This window comes from Morus notabilis, unplaced genomic scaffold, assembly GCF_000414095.1.
Source record: "Morus notabilis unplaced genomic scaffold, ASM41409v2 Scaffold449, whole genome shotgun sequence".
NCBI classification, from domain to species: Eukaryota; Viridiplantae; Streptophyta; class Magnoliopsida; order Rosales; family Moraceae; genus Morus; species Morus notabilis.
In genome coordinates this window covers 70,303-89,470 of record NW_010357144.1, presented here as the reverse complement: position 1 = coordinate 89,470, position 19,168 = coordinate 70,303, and the positions used below count along the sequence as shown (strand labels likewise).

The 19,168-nt window shown below is 35.6% G+C and overlaps 3 protein-coding genes across 3 annotated transcripts; 2 read left to right on the top strand and 1 right to left on the bottom strand.

Moving 5' to 3' along the window:
* The first annotated feature begins 1,929 nt into the window (after positions 1 to 1,929).
* Positions 1,930 to 3,840, top strand: LOC21396627 (ankyrin repeat-containing protein BDA1). Its single transcript, XM_010089391.1, has 2 exons — positions 1,930 to 2,544; positions 2,959 to 3,840. The coding sequence occupies exons 1-2, from the start codon at positions 1,930 to 1,932 to the stop codon at positions 3,838 to 3,840; spliced, it is 1,497 nt and encodes a 498-aa protein (XP_010087693.1).
* A 9,820-nt stretch (positions 3,841 to 13,660) lies between these two features.
* On the top strand, positions 13,661 to 15,517 carry LOC21396625 (solute carrier family 25 member 44). The gene has a single exon (XM_010089389.2). It carries the CDS (start codon positions 14,246 to 14,248, stop codon positions 15,287 to 15,289), a length of 1,044 nt encoding a protein of 347 aa, XP_010087691.1. The 5' UTR covers positions 13,661 to 14,245; the 3' UTR covers positions 15,290 to 15,517.
* Positions 15,518 to 16,563: 1,046 nt separating this feature from the next.
* Positions 16,564 to 19,101, bottom strand: LOC21396624 (PHD finger protein ALFIN-LIKE 4). The gene is made up of 5 exons (XM_024166744.1): positions 18,833 to 19,101; positions 18,281 to 18,314; positions 17,520 to 17,748; positions 17,254 to 17,383; positions 16,564 to 17,133 (listed from the first exon to the last, which is right to left on the bottom strand). The coding sequence occupies exons 1-5, from the start codon at positions 18,944 to 18,946 to the stop codon at positions 16,864 to 16,866; spliced, it is 777 nt and encodes a 258-aa protein (XP_024022512.1). The 5' UTR covers positions 18,947 to 19,101; the 3' UTR covers positions 16,564 to 16,863.
* Between the last annotated feature and the right edge of the window lie 67 nt (positions 19,102 to 19,168).

The window sequence follows — 19,168 nt, the reverse complement described above, 5'->3', positions numbered from 1 at the left end:
TATATATATATATATATATATATATGTATATATATATATATATATATCTGCAAGGAATGATATGTATGTAATAAGTAATAACCCTGATTTTGCGAGTTGACAATTGTGTTTCTTTTAGCTATTTGAGCTGAAGACTAGAGATGTATGTAAGAAGAAAACACAATTACTTGACTAATCGTTATTGACCATTGTTTTTTTCGTTGCTCAAAGGACAAATAAATACTTCATTCAAGTGAACATATTATAAGAGAAATTAAAATATTTGTATTTTAAATTTTCGTATTGATCCAATTTCCTTGTCTAAACTTGTTTCTAGTTTGAATATTAGAATAAGAAATATCTTTTTATTTGAATTTGAATTAGAAAACTACCCTAATCAGATCTTATACACTTTGTATATATACTCATTATTATTTAATAGAAAGGCTAAGCCATATTTTCCAAACTCAAAGAGCGTCAGAGCAATAATAATAATGGGGAGAAAAAGATGCATCAATACAAGTGTCAATAGGTGACTTTCCTCCAAAAGGACCCGATAAATTTGAGCAAGATCAATAGGCTTTACGTGAAAGTTTTGGATAATTGTTTTCCTTGGACGACAATTGACATAGTGTCGTTTCTTTAATATGTGGTGATTAAGCACTCTACAGTATTGCTCCATCCGGTAAGAATGGGCAACACAATGCATCTTGGAGTGTTTTTCACAACAATAATGCGTAAAACATTGCTTGTTCCTTTCTTCTGTAGAATATGCCTGTTACCCTTTAATATGTCTCTTTTTGAATTTTTAAGTGATTTATTTTTATACATATTGTTTCTTATATGTTGTTATTCATATTTTACCTTATAAAAATTTCAATTACAACTCAATACGCTCATCGCACATATCTAAATTAGTACTAAACTTATAACAACTTCACCAGCGACAACTTCAACTTTCAAGTAAAGAAGCATGTTTAGTTTGTTAATTCAAATTTTTAATTTGAGTTGAGATGTGACTTTATGTGAAAAATTTTTACTGTAGCAAAGAAGTTATGTGTGATTGTTTAGAGTGCTTTTTACTGTAACAAAACTCGAATTCTAAATTCGAATCGGTAAAATGAATAGAACCTATATCTAAATATTACGATCTGAAAAGGGTTCACCGACTCAATTGGTAAACATAATTCATAGCATCTAATTTGCATTTATATATAAATACATTATATATGTGTATATATATATATATATATTTCTTTTTTTCCTTTTACGGCAGTGAATATGGTGGATGGCGCCAGAACAAAGACAAATTATGAGATTCTAAATATATATATATATATATCTGTGTGTGTGTGTGTGCATGTCATTTAGTTGTGAGAGATTGTCGTTTAATACCCTTTGAAGTTTGAACTTTAATTGAAACCCGAGATGAACATTAATTGAACATTTATCAACACCTATTTAGTTCCTAATTGGAACCCAAAAAATAGTTGTCAAGCCATAGAAAAAGTGGAAGCTGGAATTTTACAGATGGAAAAAATAAATAAATATTAGGGTGACGTTTGTTTCAAAGATTCTGCATGATTCAAATCATAGTTCTTGATTGCTATAGTGTTTTTCTGTCAAAAAAATTTGAATTTCAAAAATTAAAATCATGAACCATGATTTGAACCCATGAACCAAACGGATCCTAGATTATGTTATCATCTTCACTTGCTTGTCAGTAGTCTTTATTCACCTTCTCCAACAATCTAATTACACTAAAGTTGATATGCATGTGACTTTACTTTTGACCGTAGATTACAAGGAACATATTCCTGATCAATTTTGTTCAAATGGACTCTTTTATATTAATATACCATTTGAGGCAAGATCAATGGTATACATAGTACGCACCCATTAAAAAAAAAAAAAAAAAAAAAAAAAAAAACAACAACAACAACAATAACAATGGAAATAAGGAGTAGTGAGGAAGATGATACAATAACAAGGCTTTACGAGGCATCAATAGAAGGGTCAGTAGTCACCTTGAACTCGTTGATCCGAAAGGACCCATTAATTCTGAGTAAGATTTCACTCACCACTTTCACTGAAACTCCCTTACACATCTCAACTTTGCTAGGCCACCTTCATTTCACCAAACAGCTCATTGCTCTCGAACCAAAACTCACTTTCGAGTTGGACTCCCTCAAACGGTCGCCACTTCACTTGGCTTCTGCCAAGGGCCACACCGAGATAGTCCAAGCATTGCTGCAACAAAACCAGGATCCTGATATCATGTGCTTGGCAAAAGATGAATGTGGCAGAATACCTCTCCATTATGCAGCCATGAGAGGCCATGTCGACGTGATTGAGCTACTCGTTAGCGCACAACAGAGGTCGATTTTCGAAGTACTTCCTGATGGAGAAACAGTTCTCCACTTGTGTGTTCAGTACAACCATTTGGAGGCTCTCAAGGTGTTGGTGAAATCAGTTGGTTATCACAATGCAGACTTCCTCAATTCAAAAGAGCATACTGGAGGAAACACCATTTTGCATTTAGCAGTCATGCTAAAGAAAACTGAGGTAATTGACCATTCATCGGATCCTATAGATTTCTATAACGGGCATATCTGAATGTTAAATTCTAGAGAAATTTTTAAGAATGCCACCAAAAAGATAAAACTATTATATTTTTTCCATCAATTTCAAAATTTATCATCTATGATATTGATATTTTAAGAGAATATCTTTCATCTTCTACAGAATATTTTTTTTCTACACGATATTTTAATAATATTCTATCAGAATATTTTTTTTAATGGCATGAATAATAGAATGATGGAATAAAATGGTTATTCTTGTACTTTTCTCTAAATTCTATTATTATCATAAAAAATGCACGTTCTCATTTTCAGTAATACTTAATCAGCCTAATTAAATATGATTAATTGACACTTTTTACACTAATTAGCATCGTCATATATACAAATTCTGCAGATTGTTAAGTACTTGTTATCGATACCTGGTGTAAAAGCAGCAGCAGAAAACACCCTCAACAACAAAGAACTCAAAGCCTCAGACATGCTAGAGCCCTTCCCGCCAGACTTCAAAGCCCTTCAAATCCAACGGATCCTCACGAACGCCGACACAGGAATCGAAACCCGAGAAAAGCTCCGAGATTGTGATCATCTCAAGATCAGCACACCAGAACCAACGACCAAGCCGTCCGTAATCGAGAACAAATTATCCAAGTGGTGGAGAAAATGGGTTAAACACGTGAAGTCCGAGGGCACGATTTTGACCCAAGAAACGCACAACTCGCTAATGGTGGTGGCGACGGTGATCGCGACGATAACATTCCAGAGTGCCGTCAATCCTCCCGGCGGGGTGTGGGATAACAACCGTAACAGCACTAAAAACCCGAGGTTCCGGTGCAGCGAAAGCGACATATGCATCGCCGGAACCGCCGTGTTCGGATACGCCGACGACTTCAGAGACGACTACAAGACTTTCATAGCGTACAACAGCGCGTCGTTCCTGGCGTCACTGGGCGTGATTCTTCTCCTGATCAGCGGCGTTCCGATGGGGAACAAGTTCGGCACGTGGATTCTGACGGTGGCGATGTGCGTGGCCCTCACGTTCATGGCGCTCACGTTCCTCCAAGGCTTGTACTTGGTCACGCCTGATGACATCATCAAGCCGGTGCTTTCGATCGACAATGTGTCGTTTTATGCCTGGAGTATACTTCTTGGGCTCATCGGGCTGTTCCACTCGGTTCGGTTTCTGTGTTGGGTTTTGATTGTTAAGAGGTTAAGGCCCGACAAGCTGTGTTTGTTGGCGCTTGCTAAGAGATTCAAACGGCAGTTAGAAATTTGCTAAGGTGCAGAGATTGTTCATGTTTATGAGTTGACAATTGTGTGTGTGTATGTGTGTTTTTTTTTTTTTTTAAGCTGTGTGAGCTGAAGAATAAAGATGGACAATAAGAAAACACAATTACTTTAATAGTTATTGTCTTGACCATCGTTTTTTTTTTTTTTTCTTGGTAAATAGATACTTCATTCAAGTGAAAATTATGCTCTAATTTATGGTTAACCCTTGTAAATTGTAAGCATAGAATCTGTACATTACACTGACAGAGAGATATATGTCTCTCGATGTTAGCAGTAATAACTGATTTGGTTAATTAGTTAGAGCTTAATAGAATAGCTGATAGTTAGTTGTAACTAGTGTTTTTAATTAGTTTCGCAATTACATGTGTTAGCCAACGATTGGTTAACTTAGCAACTTGTAGCTGTATTTACGTTAGATTTCTCTGTACAATTCATTTAATGAAGAAGTGAAAATTCATTCAGAATTCTTAAGAATTTCTCTTTCTTAATTCTCTCTCTCTCTCTCTCTCTCTCTGGAAATCATTTATTCCCAAATGCTATCGCTAGTTAATATTTGCCAGTCATATGAATAGCAGCGGAAAATAGCGAATGAAACAAGCACTACTAGAAAACATATTACGAAATAAATAGAAAAGATTTTTTAATCTTCTACCAAAATAAATAGAAAAGATTAATTAACATTTTAACTGTTCTTTTTAGACTATATTTTAATAATAATTAATTCTGATAAGATTCTAAATTAATTTTCTCGATTAGTACTTGTTACTCTTGTAGAAAATTTTCATGCCCATACTGGAGGAAACTCCATTTCGCATTTAGCAGTCATGTTAAAACAAATTGAGATAATTAACAATTCATCCGATCTTATAGATTTCTATAACGGGTTTCGAATGTTAAATTTTACAAAAAAAAATTATGAGTGCCATCAAAAGGGTAAAACTATTTTATTTTCTTCATCAATTTTAAAATTTATCATTTATGCCATTGATATTCTAGTATGATATATTTTATATTCTATCAGAATAACAAGAAGGTTAGTCTTGTAATTTTTTCTAAATTCTGTTATAAATACATATCAGATTAAGCAGACTGGCACAATTAAAAATATTTTTAATGCTCTTTACTCTTGAGTAATGTCAGATTATTTAAATTACTTTTGAATGGTGATGCTCTGATAAGGTGTTGTGCCCAAAGATTCACAATGAAAAGGGCAGCATAATCAATATTTAGCACATATATAACGTACCAACAAAACATTTTTGTATACTATATCAAAAAAAAAAAAATTTCTAATTAAAATCATAAAAGTTTTGCATCATACGGATAGTGATTAGTGAATGTCTTTAAGCTTCCGTTAGCTAGTGTACATACTGTTGATCATATCATATCATAAAAAGTGCAAGTTCTCTTTTTCTGTCGTACTTAATCCGCATAATTAGTATAGTGATCAGTAAAAGTCTTTAAGCTTCTGTTACCTAGTGTCCATACTGTTGATCATATCATATCATAAAAAACGCACGTTCTCATTTTCAGTCGTACTTAATCCGCAAAATTAAATATGACTAATTGGCAGTTTTGACACTAATTAACATCATCATATATACAAATTCTGCAGACTGTTAAGTATTTATTATTATTACCCGGCCTAAATTGTTTAACCTGAACATGACATTAGGCTCATGGCTTTTAAATATATATTTTACATTATATATTTTAAAAAATGAGATAAATACCCCGTAGAGTGTATGTGTCGAGATTTTTACCTTTTATAATTGTTGTTCTCATGATCGTATGCTCTTATTTGCTTGATTTTGATACATGTTATCATATTAATTTAGCATGTTATAATTTTTTATTTTTATAATGTACTTAAAAATATCAACAAAAGTTTATAGTTTAAGTGTCAATCTCATGTCCACGAGTAAATTTTATGTTGAGTCGACCTCTAAAGTGACCATATCGTATTTATGTTGCAATTTTCAAAATAAGAAAGAAAGAAAAGTAGAGTCGTAAGTTGTGTTTAAATTTAGTAAAAATTTAGAAAGAAATTACCAAAATACGATACTAACACTTAACACAAATTACCGCCCCTACAATCACATGTAAGTTCAGATAAATTAGTTTCCTAAGACGACAATTGATACTGTCATTTTTCTTAATGTCTGGTTTTTAGGCACTTTATTGCCTTCCCTCAGGTCAGAACTAGTGGGTTATCCGTGCTATTGCACAGATATTTATTTAGTTATTTAATGATTAAATTAGAGTAAATAATATAATAATTAATTACAAAATGATGATTATGTTGTTACATATTTTACAAAAACAGAGTATAGAAATGATATTTAAAAGCTAACACAAAAGATGGTATATGATTAAAGTTCAGTTTCCAAGTTGTGGTGAGTTCATTACATACATATACCTATTTATTTACATATTTGTGTGTATATATATTTACATATATATTTTGTAAGACTTGTTGATTATTCTTCTTTATTTTTTTTCTTCGTTTCCTCAAAGCTGCAATAAAGAAAGACAGAAAATAAATATTAGTCGTTAATATATTCTAAGCGATGGTAATAAACTTTTTTATTTTGAATGAAATAATTGTTTTAATATATAAAGAATAGTATTACCTGATTGGTTTTTTTCGAAGAGCTAATGAAAGAGGTAGACTCAGGTTGTATTGAAACAGGCTGATGGCGATTACTGTAATGTAATAATAATAAATATTATTATATTATAACTGATGTTCTATTAAGCTTTTAAAAAAAGATATGAATAGTTGTTTACGTTGGTTCGACATTCTTGATTGTAAGCAGGTTTGAAACTGATGGGGTTCCTCTCGAGGATGCTGATATTGTTGGAGGTAAGTATGGCAGAAGTTCATTATCGTTGAAAATTTTTAAAATAATTGTGTCAATAAATGCACCTTGATTACGGAATTGGATAACAAATATTTTTAATATTCCTATGATTTGTTCTAGGATGCGAGGAATTATATAGCGATCGGTGTAGCCTTCCTCAAAAGTGAGTGTAGAGCAAGCTTTATTTATGAGCGATTGCATTGTTTTGCCAAACATGCTTACATTTGCTCTTTCTGTGTTATCTTTAATGTGTACATTGATTTTGTACCTGTTTAGAAATAAAAATATGTTTATATTATAATTATAAAAAAAAATTGTTATTTTTGTAATAAACTTTATTACCAAGTAAATGGCATTGTGGATAAATATCTATCTGTATCACACCATTAAGATGTTCTTGATTCTTTTACTTATCTATAACATTTTGTACATACATAATAGATTCATCTTTCGTATGCATCAATTTTGATAATAGTTGCTCTTACTGTGTATCTTTTTTCTTGTAGAATAGAAAAAGAATTTTTTTCAATTCATTTTATATAAATAAGAAATGAAATAAATTATATTTAAGAAATATTTACCTGATTTTGAAAGGGGTCTAACACTCGTAATTCTACAATGGTTATACGATTTATGTTTTTTTGTTCTTCTAATGATATTGTTCATTTTGTTGATGCGGCAATATATTCTAAAATTTGAATTGAATGACGGAATCTGCAAAAGATATATTGAATCTTTCTTCTTTGTATAGAATAATGCATAATAAAATATTGGTTATAGAAAGATTTTAAAAATTTTAAAGTTATTTTTTAAAATATTGATTAATATCATATTTACCTTATATTTTGAATAACGAAACTTCTTCTTTTTACTATTCTTTCACCAATGGTCGATCTTTCACATTATGGAAACATATTAGTCAACCAATGATTCGGAGATCCCCTCTCATGTGGCAGTGGCAACTAGTGCTAAAACTTTAGACGGGCCGCCCGCGACCACCGAAAATCTGAATTTTTACCCGATTACCGAACCCGAATTGCCCGAAAATTTAGGCTGCCCGACCCGACCCGAATTTCTTCATGGATGGGCTTCGGGCAGCAATTGGTTACTCGTGCCCGATCGGGCTGCCCGTTGCTCGACCAACTGCCCGAATTTTTAAAAAAAATTTATATTATATTTTTATATTGTATAATGTGTATATATATATATATTGTATATATATTATAATTTAAAATTTGAAATGAACACACGAACTATATAAAAAAATTATTTCTTTATTGATTTTTAAATTTGTAATTCATGATTTCCTCGTTAAAAACCTTACCAAGAAAAACCCAATTGGGATAAAAACTTGGTACGGAAAAAAGAGTGCAATCATTGTGGGACGAATTACAAATTTGATGAACTTACAAAGTCTATACAAGATTATAATAACACTATACAAATTAGAAATTACAAAGTAAATAAATATTTACAAATTACAATAATAAAATTTAATTTGAAGTAGAATGATCGTCTTGAAAATTAAAAGTTAACCTATTAAATTCGTCAATCCATTCTTAGCTTGCCGGTGAGATTGTATCATGTAAGCGTTAGTCGGAATGGTCTCAATCCTTGATGCACACCAAAGCTTCAACAATATCCTGCTGCAATGCGTTTATCCGTTCTTCAAGTATTCGGCCGGTTGTACTGAATGCTTGTTTGGCTGCAACAGTGGAGACCGGGATCAAAAAAATATCCATTCCCAGTTGTGTTAGGATCGGCCAAGTTAATGCTCGTGCCCTCACTCAACCAAATCAAATATTTCATTACTGTCTACAATTAAGCCCTCACTCAGGTACAACATTAACTCGTTGAATCCGCCGCCACCTCTTGATGAAGATCCACTCCCAGATTCTTCTTGACCTTGAGTCATCGTCTTCTTCTTCTTCTTAGACAACCCGAAAACATTCAAGAATGAATGAGGATTGTCGTCTCGTTGTTGCGGTTCTTCTACACGAGGTGTGTTTCTAAACCTACTTTCGTAAGAGATACAGAGAGAAAATATTTTTTTCCTTTATAATAGGAAATTGGTCAGTAGTGTCGATAGCTAAAAATTCACCTAAGTTATCTAATCCACTTTCTAAACCTTCTAATTTTAATCTAGGGTCAAAAATAACACCAAAACCATACAACATGGGTAATTTAGACCAATATTTTTTAAACTTCTTTTCCATAGAGGCGATAGGAACTCCTAAAACCTCGTGTGTCCTAAATTCACTAAATAAAATAGACATTCTTAAAAGTTCTCCTAACGCTAATGGTGACGTTGAGTAATAAGTTTCACTAAGCTTTAAGGTAACTTCGTGAAATCTACCTAAAAAGTTATACAAGAGTTCGGCATTTTGCCAGTCAGTTTCATCTATAAATCATGCTCCTAATTTTGCACTAACATAATTTGTTATAGCATCTTTATAGGGGATGCATTGTTCAAGCATTATATAAGTGGAGTTCCATCTTATGGGCATATCTAAGGCTAATGCTCTAAGATTTTGATTATATGCTTGTAGAAATCTAAACTAATTTTGTACTCTTTAATTACTGCCTTGAATCCAAGCAATGTTATCTCTAATTCTTTTAATATGACCTAACATTGATTTTACACCAGATTTTACTATTAAATTAATTATATGACATGCACATCATTGGTGAAATATATCATTATTACCGATTAAACTTGAATCATTTTCAAAAAGTTCTATTGCTTTAGTATGTGCAGTTGCATTATCTAATGTTATGACCATTATTCTATCTCTTAAACTATATTCATCAATGACAGATAAAATTGTGTTATATATTAAATTGGCAGTATGTGATCCTATAACACATTTAAAATCTAAGATTCTCTTATCTAAATCAAAACCTTTATAATATTGTCCGGTTACAGCTAAGTAATCTTTGTTGGCAACGGCAGACCAAATATCCGCCGTTAATGCAATGCAACCACTAGTAGAGTGTAGAAGGTTGATTAATGCTTCCTTTTCTTGTTTATATAATTTTAATGCATCTTTCCTAATAGTAGTTCTAGAAAAAAAAATTGTGCATTAGGATTATGTACAATTTCAATATAATGCTGCCAATTTCTTTGTTCAGTAAAACTAAGTGGTTGATCTAATGTGGCTATTAATCGTGTCATTTCCATACGATCAACTTGCGGATCGTATTTCCACGTGCTTAGACCGCCGGTTTGGCGGTCAAACGATAATTGCGTTTGGTGTAGATCGGCTCCGCCTCCTTGCTTTTGAAGACACTTTTCAGAGTGTCTTCTTAAGTGTGTAGTGTCGTGAATAGTGTTACCCTATAATTTCTCACCACAATATTTACATTGAGCTACGTATTTAATGTTACCGTTATTGTCAACCTCCTCGAATGAGTTGTTGTGCTCCTAAACTGCTGAGGTGCGCTTGCAGTTATTCTTAGAACTTGCAACACTTGCACTAGCACTACCGCTTGCCTCTCCTCCATGCCCATCAGTGCCACCACCATTACGTCCATGACCTCTAGTACGTCCACCAAGGGTCAAATTTGCAGTTTCCTCAACAACCCTAAATTCAGTATGCGATTCCTGCGTTTGAATAACATTAGGAAATTGCTCTTCTTTGATGTTGAATTGGGCATCAATGGGAATATCACCACCATAACCAAAAGAAGCCATTATGAAAAATAAGAGAGATTGAGAGCGTTTTGAGAGAGATAAAGAGAGGTCGGGAGAGATTTAAGCGAGATTAAGAGAGATTTGAGAGAGATTTTGTTGTCCCGAATAAGGCTACCCAAGAAGGGGGTGAATTGGGTTTTGAATATTTTTTGAGAGTTTATACGATTATTCGAAGATTAAAAGTAAATATAGACAATTAATTGAACAAGGTACTTTTATCAAACACTTGGTGTACAGAAAATTATGTAAGTTAATGCAATAGCACAACCACTTGATGTACACAGGATGGACCAATCTAATATCATAAAAAGAGTTCAATAAACTTATCACGACGACTTAAACCAATCAATGTCAGCAATCAAATTTAAAGTGCGAAAATTAAAGAGATAGAGTTAGAGAGATGCAAACGAGATTTATAGTGGTTCGACAAATAAATTTGCCTACATCCACTGTCGCCGAGATATTCCGCCTCTCGACCTCTTTCACTATTCGATCGACTTTCCGGCACGATCACTCCTCTTACAAGAAGACGAATCTTTCTACCTGAGGCTTCGCCTAACCTCTTACACAATGTTGATTTTCCACAGAGATCGACCAACCAAGTAATCCAATACCAAAGTAATGCTTATGAGTAGTGAAGCACTTAGTTTTACTCTCCTAACAATGGTTTTACACAATTGAAATCACTAGGAGATGATGAACTCACACTATCACAAGATAATTCAAGGTAGGCTCAATTATGTGTAAGAGAGTTAAGGATTTAGAGAAGATGATGATTATATAGACACAATGGAGAACTCTCTTTTTGATTTTTGAAGCTTTGAATTCGTTCTCTGTTTTTCGCAAAATCAACTGTTGAGAAAAATGACTTTTCTCTATTTAACCTCTCTTGCCAACGGTCATATTTTTGCCCGTTTATCCAGTACCGGTCGACCGAAGCGGTTGACCGGTTGAGACAAATTTGAATTCGTGCTGTTCAACATTCTTATTGAGTGTCTGTTGAACAGAATCGGTTGATCGGAACGGTTGACCGGTTGAGGCATCACCAGTCGACTGGTGCATTTAGCCTTCTCTGTCACCGGACGACGTAGGTCGACCGGTTGACACTTAATTTGCCTCAAATCTTTACATATTTGTACTTTTAGGCCAAATGTCATTATGCACTGAGTTTAGTCTCATTTTTAAAGAATAATGTGAGTGTGTGCATGAGCCTAAACAAGAATTAATCATGATAGTATGGAGTCAAAATCAAATACAAGACTAAGAAGATATTAAAAAACCTATTAGTACTTGTCCAGCTTGATTTTGTTTACTTGCTCTTGATCTTTGGTATTTTAGCACTTCAAGCCTTGAATTCCTTCCTCAATTTGCATTTGTCAATCTTGAATGTATTTGTATTGTATTCTACAAAATGCTTCTTGAGTTGATTTATAACATTAATTACACTAAATACACAACTCAAAATAGAATCATTAGAAACATAATACATTGTGTTTGTGATCATCAAAACATGTGAGTATTCAACCTTGGGCCAACAGATTTAAGAAAGATTGAGAGAAATTGAGAGAGAATGAGAGTTTTTGAGTGGGGAAAATGGTTGGGGGGAGGGGAGTATTTATAGGAAATTTTTTAGCTTGAAAAAAAAAAATTTCTCCCAAATTTTCGGGTCCAACGGCTAGTAAATTTTGGGCAATCAGGTTGGTCGGGCAAAAAATCGGCCAGTCGGGCAACGGTAAAAAAATTAGCCATTGGGGTTTGAATTTTCAGGCAAAAATCGGGCGGCGGTCGGGTTCGGGCAGAAAGATCCGTTTGGGTCAAAAATTGGGCAGAAATCGGGCTAACAGTCAAAAAAATTCAGGCATTTTTGGGCATCAGGCAAAATTCGGGCAACGATCAAAAAAATTCAGGCAAATTCGGGTTACACCGGAAAATTTGAAAAAAAATCTGGTGGATGGCGACGACGACTCCTCCACCGGCATCAGGCAGTCGAGAAATGATCATTTCTGGGCTGCCCGAGCCCATGCCTGACCAGATACAACGGACGGGCGGCAAATGGCACCTGCCCGCCGTGCCTGAAAATTTTCGGGCACCGGGCATGCCCGCCGCCGGAAGTTCCACCACTGGTGGCAACATGGAGGATTCGTCGCGGCCAGATCTGTAAGAAATGAGCCTAAGTCCATCCGCGAATAGTTGATGTTCCATCACCGCTGCACGGAGATCTTTGATTGAGCGTCGCGCTTCAAGCCTTGTCGGTTGCCATAGAGGAGCTGCGAGACTTGCATATCTTCGATTGTCGTGAAGGACCTCGAGCCTCACAAATCTTCCAATTTTCGATCACTGTTGATGGATTTATTCTCATTTGGTAGTCTTTCATCATTTTTCACCGTTTGATTTTTATCTAAATCATAATTGATTCCATACCGGTAGGGGAAAAGTACACCCCCTACAGTAAACTTTCTCATTTTTATTTTATTTTTGACAAAGAAGCAGATCCAACTTTAGTCGTTCTCATCAGCCTATTATCTGAATTCAAGTATGCAAGATAGCCCACCTAACTAAAGAGCAATTATCTGGTATGAACGTCGCAGCTTCTTACATTGTTCGACCAATAATTATTTAATATATGGGATGAATCAGTTCTTTATCTAATTTTTTAAATTTTTTATTGAGCTAATTCTCAACTAAAAATTTAAGAAAAAAAATTTGAGGCTTCTAATATCTAATGTTAATTTGTATGCATGACATTGAAAGGGTTTTAAGTCATTTAATCAGGCCCGTTCTTTTCGCTGATTCGAGTTTAGAATTTGAGTTTTGCTACAGTAAAAAACTCTCAGAAACAGTCACATCTAACTTTTTTGCTACAGAAAAAAACTCTCACACAATATCACATCTCAATTCGAATTAAAAACTCGAATTAACGAACCGAATGAGCCCATCAAAGAAATGATAATAGATAGATTGTATCGATGGTATGGTGAGGCCTCCCGTAGGGAATTACAAACTGAACCTCGCATGGATAGGATTCACACGTCATTCAGTGTAGCTAGCTAGGACAAACGAAACACAAAATCCCAAAATAAAAAAAATAAAAAAAATTAACAAACGACAACAGATTCTTGAAAAACCTAATCCAGAACCGACACGTGTCGGTTTCCCCCTCTCTGTCACCTGTTCCCTCTTTGCCGGTGCCTCTCTTACTATATAAACCTACCATCTCCGGTTACTCGCCTCCCTCTCTCTCTGTACGCTGTTCACACCAAGAAGAACTGATCGTGCCACTCTACTCTCTCTCTTTAACTGTAAATAGATTTCTCCATCTGTACTGATTCTCATCGGAACCTGCGTTTTCTCCGGCGTGATCCGAGCTTTTCCGACCAAGATTCTTCGAAAGATGACGGTGATCATGCTCTTTCCGGTAAGATAGTTCGGTTGATGACTTTCTTGCACAATAACATGTTAGATCGATCCATCGTAGCTCATCCTCGATCCAAAACTTGGTTTCACAGGAGGAAGAAAACGTTAACTCAGTGATTCAAAAGATTTTCTTTTTCTCCAAGTTTATGTGAAATTGTTTGCATCGATTTTTTTCTTTTTTGAGGTTTTTTTTTGGCAAGTGTACAGTCTATACGGTTAGGGTTTCTTGTTTTGGTCTGTGGAGTTTGTACAGATAGGTTGTACATAAAGAAAGTGATAGATTAGGTTAGGGCAAGAAAGTGGATTGACGACTGAACCAATTTTGTGGGGCGTTTGCGGATAAAAAGGTGTTCGACGAATCTAAGACTGAGATCTGATCGAATTTCTTGAAGTCTTTTTTGGGTGCTTGAAAAGTGGCGAAGATGAATTTGCGTTCCGCGGAGGAAGAATCGGCGCAAGAGATTCATGTCCCGGCGGATATAGATTGGCAAATGCTCAATAAATCGAAGTTCTTCTTCCTCGGCGCCGCCTTGTTTTCGGGTGTTTCCGCTTCTCTTTACCCCGTTGTGGTGTTGAAAACCAGGCAACAAGTAGCTCAATCTCAAGTTTCTAGCATCAAGACGGCGTTTTCGCTGGTTAGGCACGAGGGTTTCAGGGCATTGTACAGAGGATTTGGGACTTCTTTGATGGGAACAATCCCAGCTCGAGCCCTTTACATGGCGGCACTCGAAGTCACCAAGAGCAATGTGGGGACTGTCACTGTCCGGCTAGGTCTTCCTGAACCAACGGCGGCGGCCATAGCCAATGCGACTGCGGGGTTGAGCGCGGCAGTGGCTGCGCAGCTTGTGTGGACTCCAGTCGATGTGATCAGCCAGAGACTAATGGTGCAAAGTTGCGGAAATTCGAGACTTCCTAATGCTTCGGCGTGTAAATATCTTAACGGGATCGATGCGTTTAGGAAGATTCTTAACACGGACGGTCCTAAGGGTTTGTACAGAGGGTTTGGGATATCAATTTTGACATACGCGCCGTCGAATGCGGTTTGGTGGGCTTCTTATTCTGTTGCTCAGAGGCTGGTTTGGAGTGGATTTGGTTGTTATTTTGTTAAGAAGGATGACGAGAGTAGCGAGAATGGGGTATTCACGTTTAGACCAGACTCGAAAACGGTAATGGCAGTTCAGGGAGTCAGTGCAGCCATGGCGGGCGGCGTTTCGGCCTTGATCACAATGCCCCTAGACACCATCAAGACGAGGTTGCAAGTTTTGGATGGCGATGAGAACGGGCGTCGCGGACCGACTATTGGACAGACAGTGAGGAACTTGATCAAGGAAGGAGGGTGGACAGCTTGTTACAGAGGTTTGGGGCCTCGATGGGCTTCAATGTCAATGTCTGCAACAACAATGATCACCACCTATGAGTTTCTGAAACGGCTCTCCACAAAGAATCAAGAGGTTTTGACGCACTGAATAATGACAACTGGGGTGTCGGATGTAAAAGAAAAGTGCTTTTTTTCTTTTTTACATCTCAAATCTTTGATCCTTGTCTAATCCTGTAATCTTTTTTTTATGAACTATCTTTCTTCTCTTTTTGGCTTTTTTTTTTTTTCTTCCTTCAAGTTGACTGCCTGCATGATGGGTGATCAATGCAAGTCATTGCAGGTCTCTTTTACATAAATGGAAACAGTTTCTTTTCCTTGCCTGGCGTTATTTCAACTTTGTCTTATCTAGAACTTAAGTTTATGCATATTCATAAAGAAAGCTCGACAGCATGTTGGAAACAAAAATGATTGGACTTTATAATTTTTAAAATATTAATATATCTCTTTAATTTGGAACATAATTACCTATTTAAAAAGAAAGTAAAATACTAATTACACTATTTAAAATAAATAAATCAGCTTTGTATATTTTTTTATATGATTTTGACTAGATTTAAATTAAAGCTTGCACTACCCTAAAGATAACACCTGCCCCAAAAAAAAAAAAAGAGTACGAAGCAATATTGGAAGCATATTTTTTCTCAAAAGAAAATTGTTCAAGCAAGGAAATTTTTGGGGAAAAAAAATTACGGTAGGGTAGTAAAAATGGGTTAATGTCGCAAAATTATATTATAGTGTGTTAGTTATTCGATTGGTTGTCGAAAATTTTATTGCTGGTTAATGTCCCTCACAAGAAAAGAGAAAAAAAAAATCTAGAAAGCAAGCTTAACCCTAAAAAATTACCCGCATCATCTAATGGCATAATAATATCAAATTAAACAATATAACAACTAAAAAAAAAAACTTTATAAAAATCAAAATTAGGTCCACAATTATTTAAAGAATTTTTTTACCCCAGGATAGAAGCTATTTCCTTTGCTTTAAAGTCCGAAGGCTTGCGGCTTACGTACCGTGTGCTAGTCTTTCAAATATATACTCTAGTTTTCCTTTAGACAAATTTTCATTGCTAATCATTATCCCCAATGAATATTTCTAAGACTAGGAGTAGGTAAACTGAATCACCGAGAAGTTCACAGATTATAACGCATTGTCGTCTTAACAATAAACGACGACAGTGCGCTTTCAGGGGTAAAATATATACTCTAGTTTTCCTTTAGACAAATTTTCATTGCTAATCATTAACCCCAATGAATATTTCTAAGACTAGGAGTAGGTAAACTGAATCACCGAGAATTTCACAGATTATAACGCATTGTCGTCTTAACAATAAACGACGACAGTGCGCTTTCAGGGGTGAAAAACGACAGTGCGCTTTCTTCATGCCCTACGCCATCATAAAGACGCAGATTTGTGAGACAATTTTCTATTTAAACATTAAGAGCGCCACAAATGTACTAATAAATTAACAAGGGACCATCCAGAACCTACAAAGTAATCGTACTGTACTAAAATTAGGATTCCCCTTTTTAAAGTATAATTTCACAAGTTTGCACCAATTCTAGGACTAGGAAAGAAAGACTAATTTGCAAATCAGTTAGCAGGCCAGATTCCACCCAGAGAAGAGTACAACTAGAAATACAAATTGTCGTTGGGACGGCCGCATCAGGGGCGAGCTCGCTTATTGCTGCTGCATGATGGGCACTTGTACTGCTTAATATGCTCAGCTCTTGCCGGGGTGATCTTCACACACTTGCCATGGAACCACTTCTCGCAGATGTCACAGCAGATCCAGAACTCATCTGATGCATAATTTTCGCCACATGCCCCACATAATGTTTCACCATGCTCGTCTCCATCTTCTTCGTCCAAGACCTCATCCTCATCCTTTGGCGGCAATGGTTTCGACTGTTTCACTTGAGATTCTGACCCCTTCTGCTTTTTCACCAGGAAAAATGAGAAGCAGATGAAAATATATTGGAAAATAATACCGAGAATACATAGTCCTGAATTATTTTTAACAATAGTAAAAGATGGATGAAATGTCCTCCTCACCTTGGAGTTTGACTTGGATTTGTTGCTACCATGATTTGCTGATGACTTCTCCTTTACTTGTTTCTTTGCAGCACCCGTCACGACTTCAAATATTGTTGGAAGATCATTTATCATATTGAAAAGTCGCTTCCTGCATCACAAAAACGTATTCGTTTTGCTACTTTAATGTGTAGAACTATCAACAACAACAACAAGCCTTAAATCGAGTCAAATAATTTTAATTAGTGACCAAACTGAAGAAAGATAAATTTTAAGTACAAGATAACCTGTCTGTCTTGTCAAATCCAAATCTTGCGCCAAAATAAAAGGCAACAGAAAGTAGCCATGCATCACTGTGGACAGCAACCAAGGATAACCAGTCCTTTTCCTGCATTCCATCTCTCGCAAAGTTAATACCAAGCGCAGGCTCCGGCAGCTCTGGAGGCACCTCTTCGGCGGGTAAGTTAACTTCCCATTGCTCGCTGGGAAATCCATAGAGGCAAAGATTCTCCTTCTCTGCAAGTACAAAATAACTCATAAATAAATTTACAAACAGATTGCAAAAGATTATCCATCATCCATGTGTCCCAAGTTGAAGCAAAAGAACAACTACTTGTAATTCCTATTCAATAGAGAACTTAGCCATCTACAAAATAACTCATAAATAAATTTACAAACAGATTGCAAAAGATTATCCGTCATCCATGTGTCCCAAGTTGAAGTAAAAGAACAACTACTTGTAATTCCTATTCAATAGAGAACTTAGCCATGAAACAAAACTTGATCTAAGAAACATTCTAAAATACGTGAAGGTATAAAAGAAGGATAAAATAAATAAAAATAAAAATAAAAACTTTCTAAGGAGAACCAAGTTGAGACAATAAAATGACTACAAGGACAAATCAATCATGAAACAACTACACTAACACTAGCAGTAAGAGTATCAATAGAAACAAAAACAACAATGGCAATCATCATCTTATATCATCTTACAACGCATGTAGATACGTCTCAGAGTAAAAGCTACTAAGAAGAAGAAGAAGAATACCAGGATCACATTGCTGATAGAAATCTTCAACATCGGCAGCAACAAAAACCAAAGGGTATAAAGCACTACTCAAACTATATATTGGGAAAGCAAAGTTCAAATCACAAGTTTCAACAAGATTTCTAAAGGCATATCCATTATCCAAGTCTAACAGCAAAAACCCACTTCGACCCCGAGAACGTTACATTTGCATTAACAATGTTTTTCTTTACGGAAATTCAAAAATCCTTCCAGATGTATCACTGACCTGCTTCAAAATGAACATGTCAAGGAGAAGAACTAAGCCCACTAATCAAACCGTAAAAAGAACAAAAAAATACAAACAGAAAAATTCACAAACTTTGTACATGCTTTGTTCAACCAATTTAAGCGTGTATGAGAGGGAGAGAAAAACCAAGCTAAAAAACTAAGTGGGTTCCAAAAACAGAACACCTCATATCGGAGACCCAAAACACAAAATTTAGCAATCTTCAAGGCTTTCCCTTTCTGGGTTTTCCTCAGAACAACCGAAAACAGTGGAAGAAATCAAAGAGAGAGTGAAAGAGAGGGACCTGTAGTGAGAGCTTTGATCATTCCAGCTCTACGGCCCTTGAATTCCCTGAAAACCTCTTCGACTGTGCGAGGATTATAGTGAGCTCCACCACCACCACCTCCAAGACCCTCCATTTTCTCTCTCCTCTCTCTTCAACAACTCTGCCTTGTCGTTTGTCACTGTCTGGTCTGGTCTCTCCGGGGAAAAACACAGTCCGAAGTCAAACGGAATTGGAACGGAGAGAGAGAGAGAGAGAGAGAGAGAGTTTTATTAAAAATTAGGATTCAGAAATCTTAGAGAGAGAAATAACCGATAAACCTTTTTTTTTTTTTTAACTTTTGGGGTTTGAGGGAAAG